Source organism: Peromyscus leucopus, chromosome 22, assembly GCF_004664715.2.
Source record: "Peromyscus leucopus breed LL Stock chromosome 22, UCI_PerLeu_2.1, whole genome shotgun sequence".
NCBI lineage: Eukaryota > Metazoa > Chordata > Mammalia > Rodentia > Cricetidae > Peromyscus > Peromyscus leucopus.
In genome coordinates, this window is record NC_051081.1 from 1831810 (window position 1) to 1856549 (window position 24740).

General features: G+C 66.9%; 4 protein-coding genes across 5 annotated transcripts; 2 read left to right on the forward strand and 2 right to left on the reverse strand.

Moving 5' to 3' along the window:
* Positions 1–769: 769 nt before the first annotated feature.
* Cactin (cactin, spliceosome C complex subunit) lies at positions 770–6656 on the forward strand. 2 transcript variants are annotated; one of them, XM_028862968.2, is made up of 10 exons: positions 770–987; positions 2324–2804; positions 3264–3359; positions 3443–3588; positions 3719–3881; positions 3980–4094; positions 4321–4513; positions 5437–5556; positions 5685–5989; positions 6075–6656. In XM_028862968.2, the coding sequence occupies exons 1-10, from the start codon at positions 785–787 to the stop codon at positions 6563–6565; spliced, it is 2313 nt and encodes a 770-aa protein (XP_028718801.1). In that variant the 5' UTR covers positions 770–784; the 3' UTR covers positions 6566–6656. The 2 variants fall into 2 exon arrangements, with proteins under 2 accessions (XP_028718801.1, XP_028718800.1); XM_028862967.2 differs by lacking the exon at positions 770–987 and adding an exon at positions 1291–1616.
* Positions 6657–8466: 1810 nt separating this feature from the next.
* On the forward strand, positions 8467–13678 carry Tbxa2r (thromboxane A2 receptor). The gene is given in 4 exon segments (XM_028862961.2): positions 8467–8947; positions 11787–12304; positions 12307–12605; positions 13337–13678. Coding segments are annotated over 3 exon segments (1017 nt in total). The 5' UTR covers positions 8467–8947; positions 11787–11835; the 3' UTR covers positions 13586–13678.
* Positions 13679–14550: 872 nt separating this feature from the next.
* On the reverse strand, positions 14551–15569 carry LOC114688365 (translation initiation factor IF-2-like). Its single transcript, XM_028862958.1, has 2 exons — positions 15555–15569; positions 14551–15459 (listed from the first exon to the last, which is right to left on the reverse strand). The coding sequence occupies exons 1-2, from the start codon at positions 15567–15569 to the stop codon at positions 14551–14553; spliced, it is 924 nt and encodes a 307-aa protein (XP_028718791.1).
* Positions 15570–16148: 579 nt separating this feature from the next.
* Positions 16149–20202, reverse strand: Gipc3 (GIPC PDZ domain containing family member 3). The gene is made up of 6 exons (XM_028862971.2): positions 19862–20202; positions 18428–18613; positions 18160–18340; positions 17678–17790; positions 16488–16569; positions 16149–16375 (listed from the first exon to the last, which is right to left on the reverse strand). The coding sequence occupies exons 1-6, from the start codon at positions 20039–20041 to the stop codon at positions 16233–16235; spliced, it is 885 nt and encodes a 294-aa protein (XP_028718804.1). The 5' UTR covers positions 20042–20202; the 3' UTR covers positions 16149–16232.
* Between the last annotated feature and the right edge of the window lie 4538 nt (positions 20203–24740).

The window sequence follows — 24740 nt, forward strand, 5'->3', positions numbered from 1 at the left end:
CCCTTCCTGGACCCCTTAGTCCCGCCCTCAGGCCCGCATCTGTCAATCGTGCGGCCTAGGCCCCGCCCGCTGAGGCTCCACTTCCGGTCCACTCATTCATGGTTCCTGGTTGCCTGGCCTCTCCAGGCTCCGCTTCCTCGATCCCGCCCCCTCAGGTCCTGATTGGTCCGCCACGCCTGCTGACCTGTCAACGCGGTTTACCAGGCCCCGCCCCTGTCACCGCCACTCCGGCTCCTTCCCAGGCCCCGCCCCGCTCTGCCTGGCTTCCCTCACCCGCCCAGCCTGGCTCCAGGCTGTCAATCTCCGCCAGCCCCGCCCACCCCCTCTCCCCTTCCTGTAACTGCTAGGTTCCGCCTCCCCAGGCCCCGCCCCATGCAGGCCCCTATCCTTTGGCCCCGCCCACCCCGACGCCTCTTCCGCCTTGTAACCGCCTCCTCTTGGTTCCGCCTCACCAAGCGCCGGCAAGCTCGGCCCTAATTTCCCAGGCTCCCTAGGGCGCGAGGACCCCACCCGCCCACCGGGTCAGTCTCTCTCACTGCCTGCATGGCGGTTCGCCCCGCTTGCCCTGATAGCGACCCTGTCGGAGTCCGTCACGCGTGCCAGACTTGAGAAGCCAAGAGATACCCGGGATGCTGCGTCCCCGGAGTCCGAGGCGGAGAGATGAAGTCGCTCTCCGGAACCGGGCGCGCATTAGGCCGCCCCGAGCGCGCCGCGGCGAAAGAAAGCCCCCGGCGCCAAGCCCCCCGGTTGTTTACGTCAGCGCGTGCGCGGCGCCCGCCGCCAAATGGGTCGCGACACTCGCTCGCGCTCGCGGTCCGCGGGGCGCAAGGGTCGGAGACGTCGGAGCCGGAGTCGGAGCCGCAGCCGCAGCCGGAGTCGGAGCCGCAGCCGCAGCCGCAGCCGCAGCGGGAGCCATGGACAGAGCAGCCGGCGGCGCCGGGAGCGGGACGGGCGGCGCGAACGCAGGCGGCGCAGCCGGGGGCGCAGGTGAGCGGCCGGGGCCGGGGCCGGGGGCGGCGGCGGGTCCCTGGGCCGTGCGAGCAGAGGAGTGCCGGGAGCGCGCTCGCCTTCCGCCCTTCCCTACAACCCAGGCTGGCCCCGAGTCCCGGGAGCCCGGGCTCTTGGTTGACGTGCAGTTCGGACAGTTTAGCCGGGCGGCGGCAGCGCACGCCTTTAATCCCAGCACTCGGGAGGCAGAGGCAGGGGGATCTCTGCGAGTTCGAGCCCAGCCCGGGCTACAGCGATCCAGAACAGCCAGGGCTACGCAGAGAAACCCCGTCTCAAACCCCTCAACCCCCCTCAAAAAAAAAAAAAGAAAAAGAAAAAAAGAGGAGTGTGTGTTTCTCCATAGCTAAGTCCTCCTGTTCAATTCCTTTTCGCAAATGGCTGTAGTTTGTTGGCCTCGAGCTGACAAAAGACTGACCGGGACACCATCCGTACTGGGGTTGCTCCAACAGCCACATCCAACTCTTTTTGTGTGGGTGCTTGGGATTCGAACTCATGTCCTCAAAATGTTACCTGGTGGTGCTTTTTCCTCTTTCATGGTTCCCGGGATGTCAGAGAAGCCACCCGCTGGGCCTCATTCCTTCGACCTGTCATCTCAGCGGGACTCGATGGTACGGTGCACGCCAGTGACCCCAGCACTTCAGAGATGGACCAGGGCGTTTCTGGACACTGGTGGCCAGCCTGGGCTGTAGAGGGAGAGCCCCCTAGACCGAGGAACACTAAGATGATGTTCCAAATAAACCAATCTCCACCTTCCTCTGATTTCATAGACCAGCCTAAGTACTCCCCCAGCTTGTGTGCCCACCTGGGTACCCTGGAGGTGGTCAGCCCTCCTGTTCCCACCGCATTGGCTCCCGGTCTGTCCCTGCCCAGGACTTGGGTCGATGCCCAGCATTCCACCCCCATTTCCTCGGCCTAAACTTGGCTCCTTTAAGAATCACTCCCATTTAGTAGTGGTGCAAATCTTTAATTGCCACACAGGCAGATTTCTGTTTGTATGAGTTTGATGTCAGCCTGGTCTGCAGAGCGAGTTCTAGGACAACCAAGGCTACACAAACTGGAAATAACTAGAAAACAGAGAAATACACACACCTCAAATCCCACCGGCAGCTCCCCAGGCTTGTTTGTTTGTTTTAGGCCTGAGGCTTGTCCGGCCATACTCTGTAGGGCAACCTAGCGTGTGTGGGCACCAGTGTGGTTTGCAGGCTGCTGAGCCGGCAAGGCGTGTGATCTCAGGGTTGGTCGTTGTGACCTCAACACCCAGAACGGAGCCCCAGCCGAGCTGGCATTGAGGAGGCTTGGTGTGCCCTCCCCACAGGTCGGACTCGGAGGGAGACCAGCGGCGGCGGCGGCAGAGGTCTGGGAGGCGAAGCCGGAGCCCTCGGCCACCCCGCTGGCCCTCCCAGGACCAGTCCTCACGGTCTGACTCGGGCGAGGAGCGGCCATGGGGCTCCTGGGCCAGGCACGGTCGCCGGCGCTCCTGGTCGCCGGCGTCGTCGGCATCGAGCTCGGAGTCCCCGCGACGCTCCCGGAGCCCGGGGGCGGCTGCCCTGGCCCTGAGCCAGCAGCAGAGCCTGCAGGAGCGGCTGCGGCTGCGGGAGGAGCGGAGGCGGCGGGAGGAGCTGCTGAAGGCCTTCGAGACGCCCGAGGAGAAGCGGGCCCGGCGGCTGGCCAAGAAGGAGGCCAAGGAGCGCAAGAAGCGCGAGAAGATGGGCTGGGGGGAGGAGTACATGGGCTACACCAACACGGACAACCCCTTCGGGGACAACAACCTGCTGGGCACCTTCATCTGGAACAAGGTGGGCGCCGCCACCCAGCAGACCTTCCTGCCCGGGGCCCTGAACCGCGGTTCCTCAGCCCAGCTCCCTGGGGGGGGGGCTGTAGACCCCCACGTTGTGCTTCCGAGATCCTACCTGGCACGCATCTGTGCCGGCGCCAGGCTCGGCTCTGCCACCCGCCTCCTCTGAGCCCTGGAGACGGCGGGGAGTGAGGGGCGGCCCCCACCCCACCTGCAGGGGACCGAGGCCGCAGCGCCAGAAAGCCCGAGATAAGAGCACAGCTGTCGGGTGACAGGCGGGGCCCCAGGGGCCGCATTGGGGAAGAGCCGACCCCAGGAACCCACCGTGGACCCTGGGGTCCCCCCCCCCGGCGGCCCTGACCGGTCTGGCCTGTGAGCCGCCGCGGGGCAGGGCACTCTGCTGTCTCCCGTGGCAGCGTGGCGGCCGGGGGCTGATGGGCGTGGCCGCTGCTCCCCGCAGGCGCTGGAGAAGAAGGGCATCAGCCACCTGGAGGAGAAGGAGCTGAAGGAGCGCAACAAGAGGATCCAGGAGGACAACCGGCTGGAGCTGCAGAAGGTGGGCGCAGGCGGCCCCCAGTCTGGCCCGGGGTCAGGCGAGCTGGGCCCTCCCCGCCCTCACCGCTGCCTCTGCTGCCCCAGGTGAAGCAGCTGCGGCTGGAGCGCGAGCGCGAGAAGGCCATGCGGGAGCAGGAGCTGGAGCTGCTGCAGCGGGAGAAGGAGGCCGAGCACTTCAAGACCTGGGAGGAGCAGGAGGACAGCTTCCACCTGCGGCAGGCCAAGCTGCGGTGCGGGGGGACCCCAGTGGGCCTCCTGAAACGGGGGGGGGGGGGACCAGCCCCGCCCGGCCGTCCTACCCTGGCGAGGGCCACGAGTCACGCGAGCTCTGGTCCTGACCCTGCCCCGTCCCTTGCACAGTTCCAAGATCCGCATCCGAGACGGGCGGGCCAAGCCCATCGACCTGCTGGCCAAGTACATCAGCGCCGAGGACGACGACCTGGCCGTGGAGATGCACGAGCCCTACACCTTCCTCAACGGCCTCACCGTGGCCGACATGGAGGACCTGCTGGAGGACATCCAGGTCACCAGAGCTCAGCGCGCCGCAGGGACTGCCTCGGCCCCTCATGGCCCCCCCCTCATGGCCTCCCCCTCTCACGCTCCTCCCTCTCGGCCCCCCAGGTGTACATGGAGCTGGAGCAGGGTAAGAATGTGGACTTCTGGCGGGACATGACGACCATCACGGAGGACGAGATCGCCAAGCTCCGCAAGCTGGAGGCCTCGGGCAAGGGCCCAGGTGAGCGGCCTGCCGGGGCTGTCGGGTGTCGGGGTGTCGGGTGTCGGGCCGCCTCGGGTCAGCGGCTCTCCCGCCTGCAGAGCCCGGGGCTTCAGCCGGGGCAGTTGGTGTCTACAGGGGCAGGACCATCGTCCTCACGGCGGCCTGAGTGCAGCCAGGAGCACCCAGCGGGGGGGGGGGGGATTGGGGGGGACTCCAGCCCCCCCTGAACCGCCCCGTCTTGCAGGTGAGCGCCGTGAGGGGGTCAACGCCTCGGTGAGCTCCGATGTGCAGTCGGTGTTCAAGGGCAAGACATACAACCAGCTGCAGGTCATCTTCCAGGGCATCGAGGGCAAAATCCGCGCCGGGGGCCCCAACCTCGACATGGGCTACTGGGAGAGCCTGCTGCAGCAGCTGCGCGCGCACATGGCCCGGGCCAGGTGAGCCTCCCTCCCCCGTCCCCCGTCCCTCCCCCGTCCCCTGTCCCCTGTCCGTCCCCCGTCCCCCGTCCCCTGTCCGTCCCCCGTCCCCCGTCCCCTGTCCGTCCCCCGTCCCCGTCCCCTGTCCGTCCCCCGTCCCCCGTCCCCTGTCCGTCCCCCGTCCCCCGTCCCCTGTCCGTCCCCCCCCGTCCCCTGTCCGTCCCCCGTCCCCCGTCCCCTGTCCCCCGTCCCCCGTCCCCTGTCCCTCCCCCGTCCCCTGTCCGTCCCGTCCCTGTCCCCTGTCCGTCCCCTGTCCGTCCCCCGTCCCCTGTCCGTCCCCCCCCCCGTCCCCCTGTCCCCTGTCCGTCCCCCGTCCCCTGTCCCCTGTCCGTCCCCCCGTCCCCTGTCCCCTGTCCGTCCCCCGTCCCCGTCCCCTGTCCTCCCCCGTCCCCTGTCCCCTGTCCTCCCCCGTCCCCGGTCCCCTGTCCGTCCCCCGTCCCCTGTCCCCTGTCCCTCCCCCGTCCCCTGTCCCCTGTCCGTCCCCCGTCCCCGTCCGTCCCCCGTCCCCGGTCCCCTGTCCCCGTCCCTCCCCCGTCTGTCCCCTGTCCCCTGTCCGTCCCCTGTCCGTCCCCTGTCCCCTGTTCGTCCTCTGTCCGTCCCCTGTCCCCGGTCCCTCCCCCGTCTGTCCCCTGTCCCCTGTCCGTCCCCTGCTCCCGTCTGCCTTGAGAGCTGTGGGTCCCGCCCGTGTGCTCGCACGGTGCTGTGACCGCGGCTGCTGACTGCTGCCCGCCTTGGTCACGGGATGTGCCGGGTCCCAGCAGGCTCCCTCCCGCCAGCGCCCCTGCCCGACCGACCTCGGCTAACGCCGTCCTCAGGGCCAGGCTTGGGGCCACAGGGAAGGCGTCCTGCCGAGGGGTGCGATGGTGACCCCTCCTGTCCCCCAGGCTCCGTGAACGGCACCAGGATGTCCTGCGGCAGAAGCTGTTCAAACTGAAGCAGGAGCAGGGGGTGGAGAGCGAGCCGCTGTTCCCCATCCTCAAGGCCGAGCCCACGGCCACCCACAGGTGAGGCCCGGCCGGCAGGTGGGACCCTGCAAGGGGGTGAACACCGGGGGGGGGGGGGGGGGCCTGCACCCCACTGTGGGCCTCACCCTCCTACCTGTGGGCCTCACCCCTGCGTCTGCCTCCTGCAGCCCCGAGCCCGAGGAGCCGGACCCCAGCCCCGGGCCCTCCGGGGAGCCCGCCGAAGCCGAGGGGGCGCCGGCCCCCGGAGAGGCAGGGGAGGCGGCGGCGGGGGCCGAGGCAGCGGAGGCGGCGGAGGGCGAGGCGGTGCTGATGGAGGAGGACCTGATCCAGCAGAGCCTGGCCGACTACGACGCCGGCCGCTACAGCCCGCGCCTGCTCTCGGCCCACGAGCTGCCGCTGGACGCGCACGTGCTCGACCCGCACGAGGACCTGCAGCGCCTGCAGCTCTCCCGCCAGCAGCTGCAGGCCACAGGTGGGGCCGGGCCAAGGGGGGGGCGGGGGGACGGGGGCGGGGGGGACGGGGTGGGGGATCCCGCGGCTGACCCCGGTCCCCACAGGCGACGCCAGCGAGAGCGCCGAGGACATCTTCTTCCGGCGCGCGCGCGAGGGCATGGGCCAGGACGAGGCGCAGTTCAGCGTGGAGATGCCGCTGGGCGGCCGCGCCTACCTGTGGGCCGACAAGTACCGGCCGCGCAAGCCGCGCTTCTTCAACCGCGTGCACACCGGCTTCGAGTGGAACAAGTACAACCAGACGCACTACGACTTCGACAACCCGCCGCCCAAGATCGTGCAGGGCTACAAGTTCAACATCTTCTACCCCGACCTCATCCGCAAGCGCGCCACGCCCGAGTACTTCCTGGAGGCCTGCGCCGACAACCGCGACTTCGCCATCCTGCGCTTCCACGCCGGGCCGCCCTACGAGGACATCGCCTTCAAGATCGTCAGCCGCGAGTGGGAGTACTCGCACCGCCACGGCTTCCGCTGCCAGTTCGCCAACGGCATCTTCCAGCTGTGGTTCCACTTCAAGCGCTACCGCTACCGCCGGTGACGGCCGTGCCACGGGGCCGGCCTGGGCGGTGCCGGGGGGCAGGGGGGCCGGGGCCAGGCTCGCCCGCAGCACCGTCCGGGTGCCCGCCCGTCACCAACACTGCGGGCCGCGGCCCCCGTCCCCGCCCGTCCGGGAAGGGTTGTGACTGTTTCTCTAGACAGACTGCTGGGGGGCACCTCGTTCTGTCCCCACGGACTTGTTCTCCCGGGGACCCCGTGTGGTTTTGATACGTTTAATAGAAAGCTTATTCTAGACCGCTTCGTGTCTGAGTCACAGCTGAGGCCGCCGCGCAGACACCACGCCCAGGTGGCCCGGGAAAGTCAGGACTCGGCGTCTGCTCCGCCCCCCGAACCCAAGACGCCAAGGTCTGGGGACGTGGCTGTCAGCACCCTAGGTCCTGGTTTGCACCGGTGCCTACCGGGGACGCCTGCAGCGCAGCAACGCTCATCCTTCCGGCCCGGGGACCGTGGGGCAGCACCCATGGGCGCTCGACCCCAAAGGCCCCGCCGGGCTGGGTTGGGAGAGCCGGAGCATTTGAGCTTAGGAGTCACTTGGGCGTGTGCTCAGAGCACAGCGTGCGGGGCCTCAGTTTCTCTGCTGGGCCAGAAGGGGGCGGTCTCCCCCCCACCTACCCGGTGGCATCTCCAGCCTGCTGGATCCCGTGTGTGCACAGTCCAGCAGGGCCCTGGCCTTGGGAGACCCTGAGGGGCCCAGACGGGCGAGCAGGCCCTGCCCCGCGGAGGGCACTTGGTAGGAAGGAGGTCCAGCCCGGGGAACCGGACCCGGGGCACTGGGGAGCCGTAGCCACCAGTGAGCCTGGCGAGGGCGCAGACCGTCCCCACGGGTGCCCTGGTGTCCCAGAAACTGTCTGCAGCTCCCGATCCAGCCTTTCCTTCCTTTGGCTGAGTCCAGAGCTAAGAATAGGCACCCCCAGCCTGGCCCCCGCCGCGGCGGAAGCCACAGCCACAGGGGGTACATCCTGAGCCTGGCCTCCCTCATCCACCCCAGCTGCAGCCTGCTCCCGGCCTTGAGCCGTGTGTGTGGTCTTTGCTTCACATCTCTGCCTCAGTTTCCCCATGCATACCAAGCTCTGTCGCCTCCATTGCAGAAGGGACACAGCACAGCTGCATGTCCTTTGACCTTGGCCTGGTCTAGACCAGACATGTCCAGAGGAAAAGAGGGCAGCCGCTCCCCCGTGCCCACCCCCATGCCCACCCCTATCCCCATCGGAGCGCGGCCTCAGCCTCGTGCACAGCTCCGCAGGGCACCACACTCCCTCCCACGGCTCCCGCCAGACCGGAGGAACGCCCCAGGTCCGGCCCCCAGATCCAGGCCCCAGATCCAGGCCCCGCACCTCCCCACAGCGGGGATCCCACCACACCCACACCGGGGAGCTGGGGTCCTTGCCCTGACCACAGAAACGGGTGGCAAAGGCAGGTCCGGCTGGAGAGAACTCCAGAGGAGCGACAGTGACCTTGGGGCCAGCGGAGGAGAGGCGGGCCAGAGTTCAGGGCTGAGTAGACATCAGCCAGGAGGCCCCCCAGGACTGAGGCCGGAAGGGGGGGCGGCCCACAGGGAGGGGGCTTCCTGCTGCTGACAGCAGTCTGCTTGACCCCGGACAGACTGGAACTGGGTGGGTTGGGGTCACGGCCAGGCCAGGCATCCTGTTCCCCACCAGGCTCTGTCCTGCTCAAGTGTGTGAACCGAGGCAGAGGCCCAAGGTCGCCTCCTGGCCCAGATGTCCCCTCGGGCCGCGGCTCACAGGACAGCGCAGCCCCCAGGGCTTGGAGCGGGAGGCTGGGGGGGGGGAGCGCCCACGGGCCACCCCATCACTGAGGCAGCCTGGCATCCGGCCTCCCCCCCCCCCCGCTCTGCCCCTCCCCCACCGCCCCCTCCAGCCCTGTGGCCCCCGAGGCCCCTGGAAGTCGCCTGGACACCAGGGCCCACCGCCCGCTGCGGCCTTGCCAGGACCAGCCCCATGTGGCCGCGCGGTTCTTCCCACACGACCCGGTCGCTGGCCTGTCAACAACCCAAGGCTGTCACCCTGTGCCCGGCCGGGTTCCCACCCTAGCCCGGCACCCGCTGCGGGGCGAGGCCAGCTCAGGGGGCGGGGCCGTCGAGAGACAGACAGGCAGAAAGACAGATGGAGACAGGGCGGGCCGGGAGCCAGCCTCGCTGTCACATCCCCGAGTCCCGGGCCCCTGGGGGTCCCCAGGGCTAAGCCATCTACCCAGGGCCTCTGCCGGGGCCGCTCCTCGGCCTGTGACTCGGTTTCCCCACAGATCTTGGCTCCCTGCCCTCTCTGCCTGACCTGGGAAGGCACAGAGGGTGCTGCCGGCTCTCTTCTGGGACACCACAGCGACACCTGGTTCTGACCCGTGGGTGAGTCCCTCCCTCCCTCCCTCAGGAGACTTCACACTGACTCCCCAGGGGAGCTCTGCGTGGTCCCTCGGAGCCTGGACCCGTCGACCACTCTGCTGAGGCCACGGCCCTCCCCTGGGGTGTGGTGACAGCGGCCAGGTCTCCAAGTCCCCTGAAGGGGATGGGGTGCGGCTTTTACTCTGGTGGTCTAGCCTGGACAAGTGTGGTTCCCCTGGAAGCACATGGGTATCCTGGATCCCTGTGTGTGGACCAGGCCGGTTCCAGATGCTCAGGTGGGCTGGAGCTGGGGTGACTCGGGGTGCGTGCGCACGCGGAGCTGGGGTGACTCGGGGTGCGTGTGTGCGTGCACGCGCGCGTGTGCACGCGGGGACACACTGACTCGCTCAGAGCTCAGGCCTCGACTCCATTGCACACACCGGGACACTGAGGCCCAGGCGGAGCCTCCGCCCGCGTCAGGAGGGATAATACCTGCACCCCGGGGCCTCGGCACAAACAGGAAGTGGCCCGGCCCTGTGGGAGGGAGAGGAACAGCCTGTGGTGAGCCCTGAGGGTCTGTGAGGGTGTGGGCATCCACACCAGGTGTCTGGGTGCGGGCTGAGCCCTCCCAGAAGCCTCTCCGGGAGCGATGGGTGGAGGCGCTGTCTCGGGGGCTGGACACCCAGGTGTAAGCCGAAAGCCACAGGGGTGCACATTCATTGTAGGGGAAACCGAGGCTGCCTCCTTAGTGGTGGGGGTGGAGGCGCCAGGGCCCAGGCTGCCCTGGGGCCCCGTGGGGAAGGCCTAGGGGGGTGGATGAGCCGGGCGGGGAGGAGGAGGAGGGGCCTGGCGCTCAGAGCCCAGCCACACACCACATTCCTCGAGGCTGGATCGCAGCCACCGTGCCTGGGCCTCAAGGAACAGGGACCCGAGCCCCGGGACACACACGTAACAAGGACGAGGCCCCATCGCTGACAGAACACTGCTGCCCGCCCCCCCAAAAGCAGGGACAGAGCTGAGGAGCACAGAGCCACCCTCGCGGGGTTCTGTCAGCCACCCCACACCCCAGGACTCAGGACCGGAGGATTCTAGGATCCCCAGCACACGGGGGGTCGGGGTGGGAGCTCGGGAGAATTCTAGAACCCTAATCCAGGTGCTGCGGCCTGTGCCTGTCATCCCAGCAGGAGCTGGAGGCATGTGGTGAGTCCCAGGCTAGCCCAGTCTACACGGTGGTCAGGCCGACCAGAGCCAGGCTCCCAGGCCCAGAGCTCCTGCCCCGAGGCTGTGGAATCTGATGAGACGCTGCTGAGCGATGCTGAGCGTCTCCCCGGGACCACACAGCCCGGGCGGGCGGCCAGCACGGGAGGCTGCCAGGCCCGGCCTGGGGTCTGGCCTGGGCAACTTGAGCCAACCATTATCACCTGAACCCCAGGGGAGGGAGCAAGTGACGGGGGAGACTGGAAACGGTCGTCCGTCCTTGGCCGGCCTGCCCTGGGCACAGTGGATGTGAGGACCAGTGCCAGGCCGGGCCAAAGACTGGGGCGGTGACAGAGGAGGGGCGGCCGCCTCGGAGGGGGCGCGCCGGGGTCCCGGGGGGCCTGGCACAGAAACTCAAGTATGTGCCCAGTGCCTGGGAGCCGGGGTGACGCTGGCAAGGGGCCGCGGGGACCAGCCTGTCCCCTCCTCCATCGCTCTGAGCCTCAGTTTCTCCTCTGCGGGCCCAGGAAGGCCCATCGGCCGGCGGTCTGGGGCGGTGGGGCAGGGGGGCTGTTCCTACCCTCTGCAGCAGTCTGGGCTGCACGAATTGAGCACCTACTGTGTGCCGGGAGGAGAGAGAGAGAGAGATCACTGTTCTCAGCATCCGCTGGCTTGGGGTGGGGGGGGGGGGGGGAGGCAGGCTCCGCGGGACGCGGGATCAAGGACAGGCGCCTCCGGCACCCTGAGTGGCCACCGTTAAAACCCTAGAGCTCAGTGGGAGGGCGGGGGGGGGGGGGGGCGCCAGGGCTGGCGCTGCGGCTCAGGGGCCAGGGTGATTGCAGCCCAGCTTGAGGACTGGAGTCCAGCCCCGAGACCCGCGCGGTTAGAGGAGAGAGCCGGGTCCTGCCGGCTGCCCTCTGACCTCCGCCTCCCTGGGCTGTGCCCTGCTCGCCCCCGTGTGTAAGTGAATAATGGAAAGGAAATGAAGAAAGCAGGCCAAGCGTGGTTCACACCAGAAATCTGAGGCAGGGGGACCACTGTGAGCTGCTTGCCAGCCTGGGCTGCGCCGGAACACAGTGGCGTTAGGCGCGTGCCCACCTGTCTCTGGCCTTGGTGTTTTGTTTTGTTTTTTTTTTTTAATCTCTCTGAGTAGCTGAAACTCACAGCCATCCTCCTGCCTCAGGCTCCCTGGGGGGGGGGGCGAGGGATCTGATTGTTGCACAGTCTCCCGTTTAGACAGCCTGGGTCCTGTGATGTGGCCCCTGCGCCCCTGCGTCCCTGCGTCCCTCGCAGGAGTGGTCCCCGGGGATGTGTCCCCGTCGGGCTGTGGTTTTTTTTGTTCCCAAAATGGAACAAGAACTTCTGGGTTCGTTTCTTATTATAAAAGTGACGCGAGAAGTGGAGGACCAGTGAGGACCGGTGAGGACCGGTGAGGGCCGGTCCAGTGTGCGGGCGTCAGGACAGGTGCCAAACCAGGCCGGAGGATGGAGGGGTGACGGATGGGGAAGCTGAGGCCGCGCTGCGGATGCAGGGACCAGGACTCAAACCCAGGGCTGCAGGAGGATGTAGAGTGAAGAAAGGGCGTTTGCTCCTGGGGCATGGAGGGCTGTATAGGAGTTCACCACAAGCCATCGGCCCCAGTGACAAGCCCCCGCTGTCTCCGCAGGTGAGCCCGATGGGGTGGTGACCCCCCGATCGCCGCCGGCTCGGGCGCCATGTGGGCCAACGGCAGCTCCCCGGGGCCGTGCTTCCGGCCGATGAACATCACGCTGCAGGAGCGGCACCTGATCGCGTCGCCCTGGTTCGCCGCGTCCTTCTGCGTGCTGGGCCTGGGCTCGAACCTGCTGGCGCTGAGCGTGCTGGCCGGGGCGCCGGCGCCGCGCTCCTCCTTCCTCACCCTGCTCTGCGGCCTGGTGCTCACCGACTTCCTGGGGCTGCTGGTCACCGGGGCCATCGTGGTGTCGCAGCACGCGGCGCTCTTCGCCTGGCAGGCGGCCGACCCCGGCTGCCGCCTCTGCCACTTCATGGGGGTGGCCATGGTGTTCTTCGGGCTGTGCCCGCTGCTGCTGGGCGCCGCCATGGCCTCGGAGCGCTACGTGGGCATCACGCGGCCCTTCTGGCGCCCGTCGGCCACGTGGCGCCGCGCCTGGGCCACGGTGGCGCTGGTGTGGACGCTGGCGCTGGCCCTGGGCTGCTGCCGCTGCTGGGGCTCGGCCGCTACACCGTGCAGTACCCCGGCTCCTGGTGCTTCCTGACGCTCGGGCCGCGGCGCGGCGACGCGGCCTTCGGGCTGCTCTTCGCGCTGCTGGGCAGCGTGTCCGTGGGCCTGTCCTTCGTGCTCAACACCGTGAGCGTGGCCACGCTCTGCCGCGTCTACCACGGCCGCGAGGCCGCGCGCCAGCGCCCGCGGGACTGCGAGGTGGAGATGATGGTGCAGCTGGTGGGCATCATGGTGGTGGCCACCGTGTGCTGGATGCCGCTGCTGGTGAGTGGCGGCGGCGGGCCACGCGGGCCACGGCGGGCCAGGGCGGGCCACGGCGGGCCACGGCGGGCGGGGAGGGAGGCCCCGGGTCCTCCCGGCTTCTCGGAGCTGCAGTGTCACCGGGAATGTGTCCAGGGCTGGGCAGGGCTGGTTCTGGAGCGGGACTTCGGAGGATGCACAGAAAATGCTGGGGAAGCGTCCTAGACAGCGTGGGGGCCCTGGTGCCCGGCGGACTGGTTGGCGTGGGCACAAGGCCTTGCTTTCTTCTCTCTCTTCTTCCTTCAGCAGACACTGATTATGTGCCGACTGTATACAGGCTTCCCCAACACAAGCAGATCCAGCTCTGGGCCTGGAGAGCTTGTGTGTGCCCCGGGCACTCAGGACTCAGACTCAGGCCAGCCTGGGCAACTGGGCCAGACTCTGTCCAAAAGTAAAACGTGGCGGCGCCCGCCTTTAATCCCAGCCCTCGGGAGGCAGAGGCAGGCGGGTCTCTGAGTTGAAGGCCAGCCTGGGCTACAGAGTGAGCCGTTTGTCTTGAAAAGTGAACAAAAGAAGGCTAGAGCCTGGCTCAGGGTGGATCGCTGCCTTGATTCCCAAGTTTACTTTCTCTGCCTCAGTCCAGCCAGGGCATGAGCCAAAAGCCTGCTGCGCTCCTTCCCGGGCCCAGCAGCAGCAGCTCAGAGAGGTCGTCCCACTCCCCCAAGGTCACACAGCACGACCCTCTGCTCCTGCAGGTCTTCATCGCACAGACCCTGCTGCAGACGCCACCTGTCATGAGCCCCTCCGGGCAGCTGTCGCGGGCCACGGAGCACCAGCTGCTCATTTACCTGCGGGTGGCCACGTGGAACCAGATCCTGGACCCCTGGGTCTACATCCTGTTTCGCCGGTCGGTGCTTCGACGCCTGCACCCGCGGCTCAGTTCCCGGCACCGGGCTCTGTCCCTGCACCCACCCCCAGCCCAGGCCTCGCTCACCGGGCCCTGAAGGACAGTCACCCGAACCTCGTGCCCTCGGTGACAGCCACAGGCCGGTCCCATCCCCGGAGCCCGAGTGCGGTGTGGACCAAAGGACGGGAGCCATCGGCACAGGGTTGACTCCTCCGAACCCCAAGATGATGCTAGGGACGTCCTCCCTGAGCCCCAGGCCCCCCCAGCCCGGGGGGTGCTGGGCTCACGTGTGAGAGGCTCCCTGCGGGAAGCTGGGGTTACGCTCAGGCCAACCTGAGGGTCTGGGGCGCAGCTGAGACCCGGAGCCCAGAGTGGGGCGTCCCCAACCTTGCCAGAGCCTGGATCCGGGACACCTGGCTCCCGGGTCCTCGACCTTGGGTGTTGGAAGCGTCCGTCGGGTCCCCAAGCCAGGGCCAGAGTCACCAACCTCTCCAGCTGACTCGGGTGTTTGTTTACCAGCCTCCCTCCCCCAAGGCACTCGCTCAATAAATGGTTGACCAGGCGGCTGATGGGGCATGCGAGGTATACAGCAGGCGCTCAGCGCAGCATCGTGGACCCATGCAAACCACTCTGAGTGAGGGCTCAGGGCTCCTTTATTCACTGCGCGGGCCCCAGGGCGCCCCCCGCCCCCCACGCCTGCCCCGGTCGGTCGGTCGGATCCTCCTACTCGGGGTTCCCAGCCAGGCTCCTGAAACTCAAGCCTCAGTTTCCACCGTCCTGCCCTCCTGCCGGGATGAGGTCACCAGGCCAGCGGTGGCCACGGTCACCAGAGCCCGGGGGATGAGGCAGCTTACCCCTGGTGGGGGAAGGGCCCGGGGGCGGGGCTAGGTGACCCGGATGGTGGGGGCCGTGGACTTCTGGGGTCCCAGCTGGGGCTTGGGTGAAAGGGCTGGCTTCTGGGGGGTGGGGGGGCCTTGTGACCTGGGGCCGGGTGGGAGGCTGGGGGACCTGGCCTGGGGCCGGCTGTGGCCTGGCTGCCATCTTGAGCCCCGGGGAACTTGCTCAGAGCAGGGCGGGAGGCTCTTGGGGGGGGTGGGCTCGGAGACCGAGGTCTGGCCGGGGGGTCAGGCTGCGTTCTGGGCTCGAGGCCCGGGGTCTGTGGGTGGCGGGCGTCTCCGTCTCTAGAGCTGGACTGGCCGCTGGGGCTGGGGCCTGACCGGGCTCTGGCCCTGAGGGCAGGGCTAGCCTGGGCTTCGGCGCGTGCCGGAGCCGGAGGGATGGACTGGGTTCTCGAGGCCAAGTGGGCGCCGGACCGAGCGGCCGTCCTGTGTCGAGCCGGGGGTCACGGCCGGCTCCGGCGGGCACCAGGGGCCGCTTTCGGGAGCCCTCGCCCGGCCCGCCCTCGGGACTGGACGGGGCTCCGCAGCCGGGCCAGGCGTGGCCGTCTGTCTGGGTCCCCGAGTCGGACCGTGTCCCGGAGCCCGCGTGCCTTCCTCCGGGTGAGCCGGGCCTCGCTTCGGAAGTGGGGGGCGATTGGGAGTGGGGCCCCGGTGCCCCGGCCCTCGGCTGGGCCTCAGGGTCAGACTCGTCACTGAGGCCAGCGTGGGGTGCAGGGTGCGGGGAGGCGCTGGGGGGCGGGGCTGGGGAGCGGGGCTGGGGTCTGAGGCTGGAGCCTGCGGCAGCGCGGCCTGCTGGGGACAGAGGGACGGAGGTGGACCCGGCCCGGGGTCCAGAGCCACTCCAAACGCCTGCCACGGGCCGGGCCCCGGGGGTGACGGTCTCGGAGCTGGGGGGGCGCGCTGAGCCTGGCTGCGCCTCAACGTTGGTCTGGGTTCTGGAGTGTGGCCGCGGGGCAGGACCTGGCGGGGTTCTGGAGTGTGGCCGCGGGGCAGGACCTGGCGGGGTTCTGGAGTGGGGCCGCGGGGCGGGACCTGGCGGGGTTCTGGGGGCCGGCGGAGGCTCAGCCGTGACCTGGGCTCCAGCACTGGGGCCGGACCTCAGCCCCGGCTGGGCTCCGGAGCCAGGCTCCCTGTCTGGGTGGCTCTGGGTTCTAGAACCGAGCTCACCCCCACAGCCTGCATGTGTTCTAGAAGCGGGCCTGCTCTCAGGACAGAATGTGACCTGAGAGCCGCCCTGGGTTCCAGGTCTGGGTTTGGTCTCCGGCCTGGTGTGGGCTTCCGAACTACCCTGGGCTCTAGAACTGGGTCTAGCCTCAGAGCCAGCCTGGGTTCTAGGGCTAGGCTGTAGTGCAGATTCAGGGCGGGTTCTAGAACAGGGCTCAGCCTCAGGGCTGCCCTGCGTTCTAGAGCCAACCTGAAATTCAGGGTTGCCTTGGGTTCCAGGACCAGGCCGCGTCCCAGGACTAGACTGGGTTCTACAGTCTGTCTGGACCTCAGAGACGACCTGGGCTCCAGAACCGGGCTGGGATTCCGGCTGGGCCTCAGAGCTGACTTGGGTTCCAGAACCGGGCTGGGCCTCAGGGTGGGCCTGGGTTACAGAACTGGACTGGGCGATTCTAGAGCTGGGCCCGGCCACGGGCTTGAACTGGGCTCCGGGGTCCGGCTGGGCCTCGGGCTGGGCCTCGGACCTGGCCTGGGTTGCGGAACTGGGTCTGGTTCTAGAGCCGGGCTGGGCCTGGGGGTGGGCCTGGGTCCCGGAGCCGGGCCGGGCCCCGGGGCTGTCCTGCGTCCTGGAGCGGCGCTGCGGCAGGGGGCTGGCCCCGGGGCTGCGGACCCCCGCACACGCTAGCCACAGGCGTCGCCGATGGCCGCCCACACCTCCACCACGAACTCGTCCGGGAAGGCGAACTCGCCCAGAACCGCGTCCAGGCCGCGCGCGAAGGCCTGGGCCCCCGCCGAGCTCCGCGCCGTCTCCACCACCGCGGCCGCTGCGGGACCGACAGACAGACGGACGCACGAGGGGCGGGATGGACGGGCGACCGTGAGCTCGCGCGCGCGCGCCCGCCCGCCCCGGGCCCTGCGCTTACCCGCGCCGCTTACCCAGCTCGGGGTCCCGGATGCCCATGTAGCTCTCCAGCAGGTCGTCCACCCTGCGCGCCGCCGCCGCCTCCACGTCGCTGGGCTGCGGACCGGAGAGCGGACGGGTGAGTGACGGGCGGCAGGCCCCGCCCCCGGGAGTGACGGACAGGCGAGTGACGGGCGGCAGGCCCCGCCCCCCGGGGTGACAGTGAGTGACGGGCGGCAGGCCCCGCCCCCGGGGTGACAGACAGTGAGTGACGGGCGGCAGGCCCCGCCCCCGGGGTGACAGACAGGTGAGTGACGGGCGGCAGGCCCCGCCCCCCGGGGTGACAGACAGGTGAGTGACGGGGAGGGGCTGGGCGGCCCCCCCCAGGAGTGACGGACAGGTGAGTGACGGCGGCAGGCCCCGGCCCCGGGAGTGACGGACAGGTGAGTGACGGGCGGCAGGCCCCGCCCCCGGGAGTGACGGACAGGTGAGTGACGGGCGGCAGGCCCCGCCCCCAGGAGTGACGGACAGGTGACGGGGAGGGCGATTCGTTCTTCAGTGGCAGCCGTGGGGCCCTGAAGCAAATCCCGAGTCATTAAAGAGGTGAGCGGAGGAGGAGGTGTGGGTGGAGGGGACCAGGGGTGATGGGCGCCCCTCAGACACACTTGGACACGTGTGAAAACACACGGACGCCCACATCCAGAGAAATTCACACACAGAACTCTCTGGGCGTTCTGTGCGGAGACATTCGGACCTCGGTTCAGCCCCAGGACCCCGTAAAGGAGGAGGGGATAACTGGATCCCAGGCGTCCTCGGCCCTCCACACGCACGTACACACTCACGCACGCACGCGCACACTCTCACTGACACACACAGGCACACACGCACGCGCGCGCACACACGCACAGAGACACACACACACCCCAGGCAAGACGTCACGACGTAAAAAGCTCCATTTTATGACTGAGTCAGGAGCAGGCGGCACCCTGGAACCCTGGCACCGGGAGCCGCTCCTGCTGTCCGTCCTCCAACCCGAACCCATCGCACGGGTGGGAAACTGAGGCTCTGAAGCTCAGGCTGGCCATCCCCCTGCCTCACCCTCCCCGGTTCTGGGATGACTGTCCTGGGCCGCCACCAGCACTCTGGGCTCCACAGGGCGCGAACTGTGGTCGCGCCATCGTGGGACACCTCCAGGTGTGTGACTCAGTGGCCCCGAGCTCCTCACCGCCTCCTCCACCGTGGCGGGGCCCCCGGCGCGCAGACGCAGCGTCTCCCTCCCGCTGCTCACTTTGGCTTCCACAGGACACTTGCTGCTCCTGCTCCTCTGGCCGATCATATCTGGGGACAAAGCAGAGACGGGCGGCTCCGTTTCGTGTGGACTGATTTCCGTGCTCTCTTACAAACAGGGGCTTGCTCTATAGCCCAGGCTGACCTCGAACTCAGGGCTTGCCTGCCTCAGTCTCCTGAGGGCTGTGGAAGGACTAGGGGGCGTGGTCAGGGTGGAGCCCCGCCCAGAATCCCCAGGGTGTCAGTCTTTTTCCCCAGTGAACCTGAGTGACATCGGGAACTTCCGTGGCTGTCCCACCCTGCGCGGCTCCTGACAAGGAGCAAGGCCTCTCTCTGAGGGTAACCTGGGCTATGAGGCTGTCTTAGAAAACCATGCCCTGCCTCTGGCCGCCCGGAGCACGCCGGGAGCAGCGTCCTCACCGAAGGCTCTCCGCGGCTGCACCAGGCGCAGGGTGAAGGGCTGGGACTTGGGCAGCTCGCGCAGCATCTTGGCCACCTCGTAGTGTCGGCAGCCCACGATGGAGTGGTCGTTGATGGCCTCGATGCTGTCGCCCACACACACCGCCTCGATCCTGTTGATGATGCTGCCCTCCTTGATTCTCTGCGGGGAATCGGTCGCTGGTGGGGACGCCCGGGCCGCCCTCCCTGGGGTCCCAGCGTCTCCCCCCGTCACCACACACGCAGGTACCTTGATGAAGGCGTATCCCGCCCCGTTGTCCGTGATGGTCAGACCCAGAGCGTCCTCCGTCTTGGTGACCTCCACCTCTTTGGTCTCTCCACGCACGTGCGCAAAGATGAAGTCTTCCAGCCCGATCTGCCCCCCCAGCAACTTCTGCATGTCCACTTTGTGACTATTGAGGGTGCAAAACAGGATCTGTCCGGACAGGAGAGGGACCCAGAATCGGTCACGGGGGACCACCCTGTGCGCACCCTTCGGAGGGGCACGGTCTCTGCGGGCGCCCCCGGGGGCCAGCGGCACCTGAGCCCCGCGCGGGACAGCCGAGGCCCCCACTGCCCACCTGTGAACAGGAGGCTGAGGCAGGAGGATGACTCACAGTCTCAGACTCCCCCCAAATAAAAAAGTCTAAGCATCCTGGTTCACCAATGCAACCCCAGAAGCTGGGGAGCTGAGGCAAGGGGATGCTGCGAGCTAGAAGCCAGCTTGGGTTACAGGGCGCGTTCCAGGCCAGCCTGGGCTACGAAGTGAGCGCTTCTCCTAATGAAACAAACAAAGGAATGGGAGGCGGCAAGATGGCCGATCTCCACGACCTGCGTGGTGGAGGAGAGAACCGACCCCCAAGCTGTTCCCCGGCCTCCGCTGTGAGCTCTGGTGTCCCCACATATGATAAATTAAAAACACACTAAGTAGCGGGGTACGCCTTCAATCCCAGCACTCGGGAGACAGAGGCAGGAGGATCTCTGTGAGTTCGAGGCCAGCCTGAGCTACAGAGCGAGATCCAGGACAGCCAGGGCTACAGGATGAGACCTTGTCTCAGAGAAACAAAATTTAAAAAAAAAAAAAAAGGAAGGAAGAAAAGAACAACAGCAGAGAAATGTAATACAGGGAATTAAATTCAAGAAATCAAAAGTCATGTTTTTTGAGACAGGGTCTCTTGTAGCCCAGGCTGACCCTCTAGTTTACCATGTAGCTGAGGATGCCTGACCTGGAATCCCAACCCTCCTGCCTCCACCTTCCCAGTGCTGTGGTTACAGGCCTTACACCACTACACATGGTTTATCCTGCACTCTATCCATCTACCACCGAGCCACAAGCACCCTACCCACTGAGCCACAAGCACTCTACCTACTGAGCCACAAGCACCCTACCCACTGAGCCACAAGCACCCTACCAACTGAGCCACAAGCACCCTACCAACTGAGCCACAAGCACTCTACCTACCGAGCCACAAGCACTCTACCTACCGAGCCACAAGCACTCTACCTACTGAGCCACAAGCACCCTACCCACTGAGCTGATTGACTCCCACCCACCAGCCACAGGGGCGTCCTGACGCCTGGGTCGGGCCCTCGGCGGATGTGGGAACCCCACTCCCACGGTCTCGTCGGGTTTTTCGCGTGGCATGCACACGGGTCCCGGGTGGGGCCCGGGGTCTGCCCTCACCTCGGTGGGCGCGATGCCGAAGGCCTCGGCGATCTTGGCGTAGAGCTCGCGGACGTTGGTGAAGCCCTCGATCCTGCCGGTGGGGCTGCCGTGCGCCAGCTGCGTGCGGAACACCAGGCGCGGGCGCGCGCGGGCGGGGGGCTCGGTGGCCCCGGGCTCGCGGGGCGCAGCGCTGTCCATGGCGCGCGGGGTCCGGCGCGTCTTGCGCCTCCCGCCCTGGGCCGGCGACAGCTGAGCCGGGCGTAAGCGGATCCGGGAACCCGAGCCGCCAGGGGGAAGGTGAAACCGCGCCGGGAGCAGCCGCGCAGCTCCCCGGGGACCCGCGAACAGCAAGGGGAGCCCCCCCCACACCCCACACCCCCACCCCGGCTCCGGGTGCTGTGCGCAGTCCCGGCGTCCTGGGGAGCCCCGCCCCCGGCCTCCCCCCCCCCCCCCGCCCTGCCTGTCCACTCCCGCTTCCTCCTCGGCTCAGCCACGCGTGCTTTCCTCCTTGCCCGCCCAGGGCCCTAGCACAAGCTGCGGCCTCCGCTGGGACTCTGTCCCCGGAGCTTCCAGTGAGTTCTTCCTCACCTGTTTATCCAAAGACCACCTGCTGCCCGCCCCCCCGTGCCTCCGAACCTCTCCTCTAAGAAGTGTTGTTTTTGAGACAGAGTCTCAGTGTAGCGCAGAGGCATGGAACTCCACCTGATCCTCCTGCCTCGACCTCCCCAGTTCTGGATGGAGACCCAGGAATGTGATGGCATAGACCTGAGCCAGGTCTAGGGAGTGCAGGGCGGGGGGGGGGGTAGACAGCTGGGGCTGTGTGAGTCTCCTAGGTTCTCAGGACAGAGTGCCACAAAGGAGGTGGGGGAGAGGGGGGAGAGGGAGGGAGAGAGGGAGGGGGAGAGGGGGAGGGGGAGGAGAGGGGGAGAGGGAGGAGGGAGAGGGAGGGGGAGAGAGAGAGAGAGAGAGAAACTAGGCATGGGACACCCCAAGCCCGGAGGAGGTGGAGCTACGAGGATCAGGAATTTAAGTTCATCCTTCCTACACAATGCATTCCAGGCTAGCCTGGGCTACATGAGGAGACCTTGTCACAAAACAAAACTCAGAACTAATTAATTCTCCTTCAGTTCTTTTGTTTGCTCATTAGTTTGTTTTTTTCTTTGTTTTGGTTTGTTTGCTTTTCCAGTCAGGGTTTCTCTGTGTAGCCCTGGCTGTCCTGGAACTCACTCTGTAGCCCAGGCTGGCCTCGAACTCACAGAGATCTGCCTGGCTCTATCTCTGGAGTGCTGGGATTAAAGACGTGCGCCATCACCATCACCTCAGTTCTTTATTATTTCTTTTTTAAGATTTATTTATTTATTATATATACAGTGCTCTGTCTGCATGTGTCCCTGCAGGCCAGAAGAGGGCGCCAGATCTCATCACAGACGGTTGTGAGCCACCATGTGGGTGTTGGGAATTGAACTCAGGACCTCTGGAAGAGCAGCCAGTGCTCTTAACGCTGAGCCATCTCTACAGCCCACCATCTCAGTTCTTTATTATTATTTTTGTTTGTTTGTTTGTTTGTTTTGACACAGGGTTTCTCTGCGTAGCTTTGCGCCTTTCCTGGAACTCGCTTTGTAGCCCAGGCTGGCCTCGAACTCACAGAGATCCGCCTGCCTCTGCCTCCTGAGTGCGGGGGGTTAAAGGTGTGCGCCACCACCGCCTGGCCCACCCCAGTTCTTAAGTGGAGGTCTGGCGTTGGTACCCCCCTCCTCCCAAGCTCCGGGAGGCCTTCCCGACTCTGGCTGTCCCTGTCTGTCCTGGCCTGCTGTTCTGTCTCCGCCTCCGTCTGTCACACAGCGCGGTCCTAGGCCTGTGTCAACTTTCCTTTTCTCGAAAGAACACTCTCTCTTGGCCAGTGCCCGCTCTGCCCCTACATGACCTCATCGGAGTTGATTACACCCACCCTCACCCTGATTCCTAATACGGTCATGCCTGGAGGTTCTGGGGTGAGGGCTGGACCACATGGGGGGGCACAATTCATGGCAGTGCATGTGTGTGTTGAGCTGTGCAAGCTTTTGAAGACACTCTCACTATCTCATTAATTAAAGAGAGCCCTCCCCGCCAGACTCTTCCCCAGACGAGCCGGAGTTATCCGAGACGGTTCCCCGCGACATCCAACAGCTGAATAGTCGAATGCATGGTCAACCGGGAAGCAGGCCCAGGCTGGCCTCCCCGGGTGACTCACCACAGCCTGGGGCACAGGGACAGTCCAGGGACACACTGGAGTATTACTCAGCCGCGAAGAGAACGTGCCCCACAGTGTCACGGTGCTCAGAGAGTGAGCCAGGCATAAAAAGCCACGGTGTGACCTCTGTGACCGGAAGTGTCCCGGTCAGGTGACTCCTTGGACCTGACGTGGATGACGGTGCCGGAGGCTGCAGACCTGGTGCAGGCAGGGCTCGCTCTGGGAGGTTAGAGCTAGACAGAGCGGACGCTGGAGGACCCCGTGAGGCGCTGTTTCCCAAGGGCTCAGGCAGTGACATTCCCCAGGAGGTGACTGCACCGTCTGGAAACTGGGCTGGATGAACCGAGTGGCCTCAGGAGGGACGCGCAGGTGGATGGGAGACCCCAGCCCAGCCCGGACTCAGTTTCCCCACCTGGTAACAGGATAGCGAAGGACCTGAGACCCTCGGCCAGAGGTAGAAAGGCTGGCGGGGCCACCGCAGCGGGAGAATCAGGAGAAGGCCGGGCCCGCGCCCCCAAGCCACGAAAACCAATTGCGTGCAAACCCCACTTGTTTTCATTTACATTTATTGAAAAGTCCGGATTGGGCGGTGGGAGGCGCCGGGGTGGGGGTTGTACTGCAGCCCCCCCTGGCCGACCTGGCACCCCGCGCCTGCGCAGTGGGTCCCTGGGCCCTGCGGCGAGCGCCCTGGAGTCGTGCTCAGCACCGGGGTGGGGTGTCTCCGTTCCCTCCCAAGACGAGGCAGAGCCTGGGACCTAGGAGTTCGATAGCTACAAAGCGGATGGCCTGTGAAGGATTCGACCACCTGGTAGGGTTACTTAGGTTCCTGAGACAGATTCCCAAGGTCACAGACACGGCGCGGGCCCCCGGCTGTACTAGGGACCCCAAGCTTCCTAACTAGGTGGTTGGGGCGGAGGGCGCTAGTGCCGGTCCCAAGATGCCGTCGTAATAACCAAAGGGTGTCGTCGCTCGTGGGATCGAGGGATCAGGCACGAGGGTTGAGGGAGTAGCCGGCGAGAGCCGGATGCCGAGTGCACCCCCGCCCCCGGCCACCACCCCCAGCCGACTGCGACGCGCACCACGCAAGCCGGCCGCAGCCACAGCCGTCCGCCCACCATACGCGCCGCGAGAGCCGAACCAACTCGCCCCCACCTTCCGGGATCCGCCCCGCCCTCACACAACGCCCCGGCGGGCCTCGGCCACACGCCCAACACCCTGGCCGCCCCGGGCCACACCCCACACCAGTGCGAGCCTCGGCCCCGGCCCCCCCCACACTCCGGGGCCCGCCCCGGCCACACACCACCTCCGGCCCCGCCCGCGCCACACGCCCCACATTTCCGGCCCCTGCTCCCGCCACTGGCCACCCGCCCAGGACTCTGACTCTGGACGCGCGCGATCAGCTCTCTCGTGCTGCGGCAAGGGGGTTCCCAAGAGGCTCATGGTCCGTGCGAGCGCAAGGCAGCCATGTAGAAGTCCAGTCCCCGAGCGTCGGCGTCACCCGGATGCCCTGGCAGGGTCACGGGTCAAGCCTGGGGGCGGGGTTGGCCAGGGCACGTAAGGGGGCGGGGCCACAGGGAAGAATGTGGACGTGGACGTGGAGGGTGGGGGCGGGGCCCGTGTTTGTGGAAAGAACGGGTCGCGAGGCCGCAAACAGGCTTAAGGGCGGGCCTGTGGCGGGGCCGAGGCAGATGGCGGGAGAGCCTGAGAGGGGAAATAAACAACAGGCTGAGTCCTCAAAGAAGGTCGGAGCTGTGGCAACAGGGGCAAGAAGGCTAGATGCGGACAGGGACCGCGCGCTGGAAAGGAGGAGGCCCAAAGCATGTGAAAAAGACATGTGAACACGGCTGAGCCTCTCAAATAGTGGGGGGAGCCGAGGCAAAAGGTGGCGGGGCCCGGGGAATCAGCACGGCTGAGCCCAAAGAAGGACGAGGCTGATGGGCGGAAGCCAGAGCGTCACCGGGCACGCGGCAGGGAGGGGCGAAGCTGGCGGTGAGCGTCTGCCTCTCCTGCGTTGCTTGCTTGGCAAGCGCCACGTGCGCCGCTCCGCCTAACATGCCAGCTCTGCTCCAGACGCCCGTGCGCTGCTTCATGGCATAGCGTGCTTGCGGCGTGGTCGATTGCACCAGAGTCTTCGGAATGGCTCCTGCGTAGGGGGTATTGGAGCATGTTTCATCTTCCGGCAGGCGCCGCAACTTATCCCGTCGCCGAGGGCTGCGGGACGGGAGTCAGAGCGCAGGAGTGCTGTTCCCGGGGCCAACCGCGCAGGTCACCCGGGAGGCGCTACAACCACCACGCAAGTGCCCTGACACAACCATCTCCACCCATCACTGGATCCAGCGCTGCCCCCTACCAGAGTCCATGCGGTCGCTCTTGAACCCGTTCTCGTCCACCCCAAATATAACTGGCCCTATCCTCCCCTCCAGCCTGACCCACATGCCCTCCAGCCCCTGACCCATGCATCCTCCAAGCCCTGACCCCAATCCCCCTCCGAGCCTGAGCCCACTAATGACATCCCTCTCAGCCCTGACCCCATGCAGTTCCCTCCAGCCCCTCCCCATCCCCCAACAGCCCTAGACCTCCATCCCCTCACGCCCTGACCGCCATCCCCCCCAGGCCCTTACCTGCATCCCCCCAGCCTGACCTGGCATCCACCTCCAGCTGACCCCA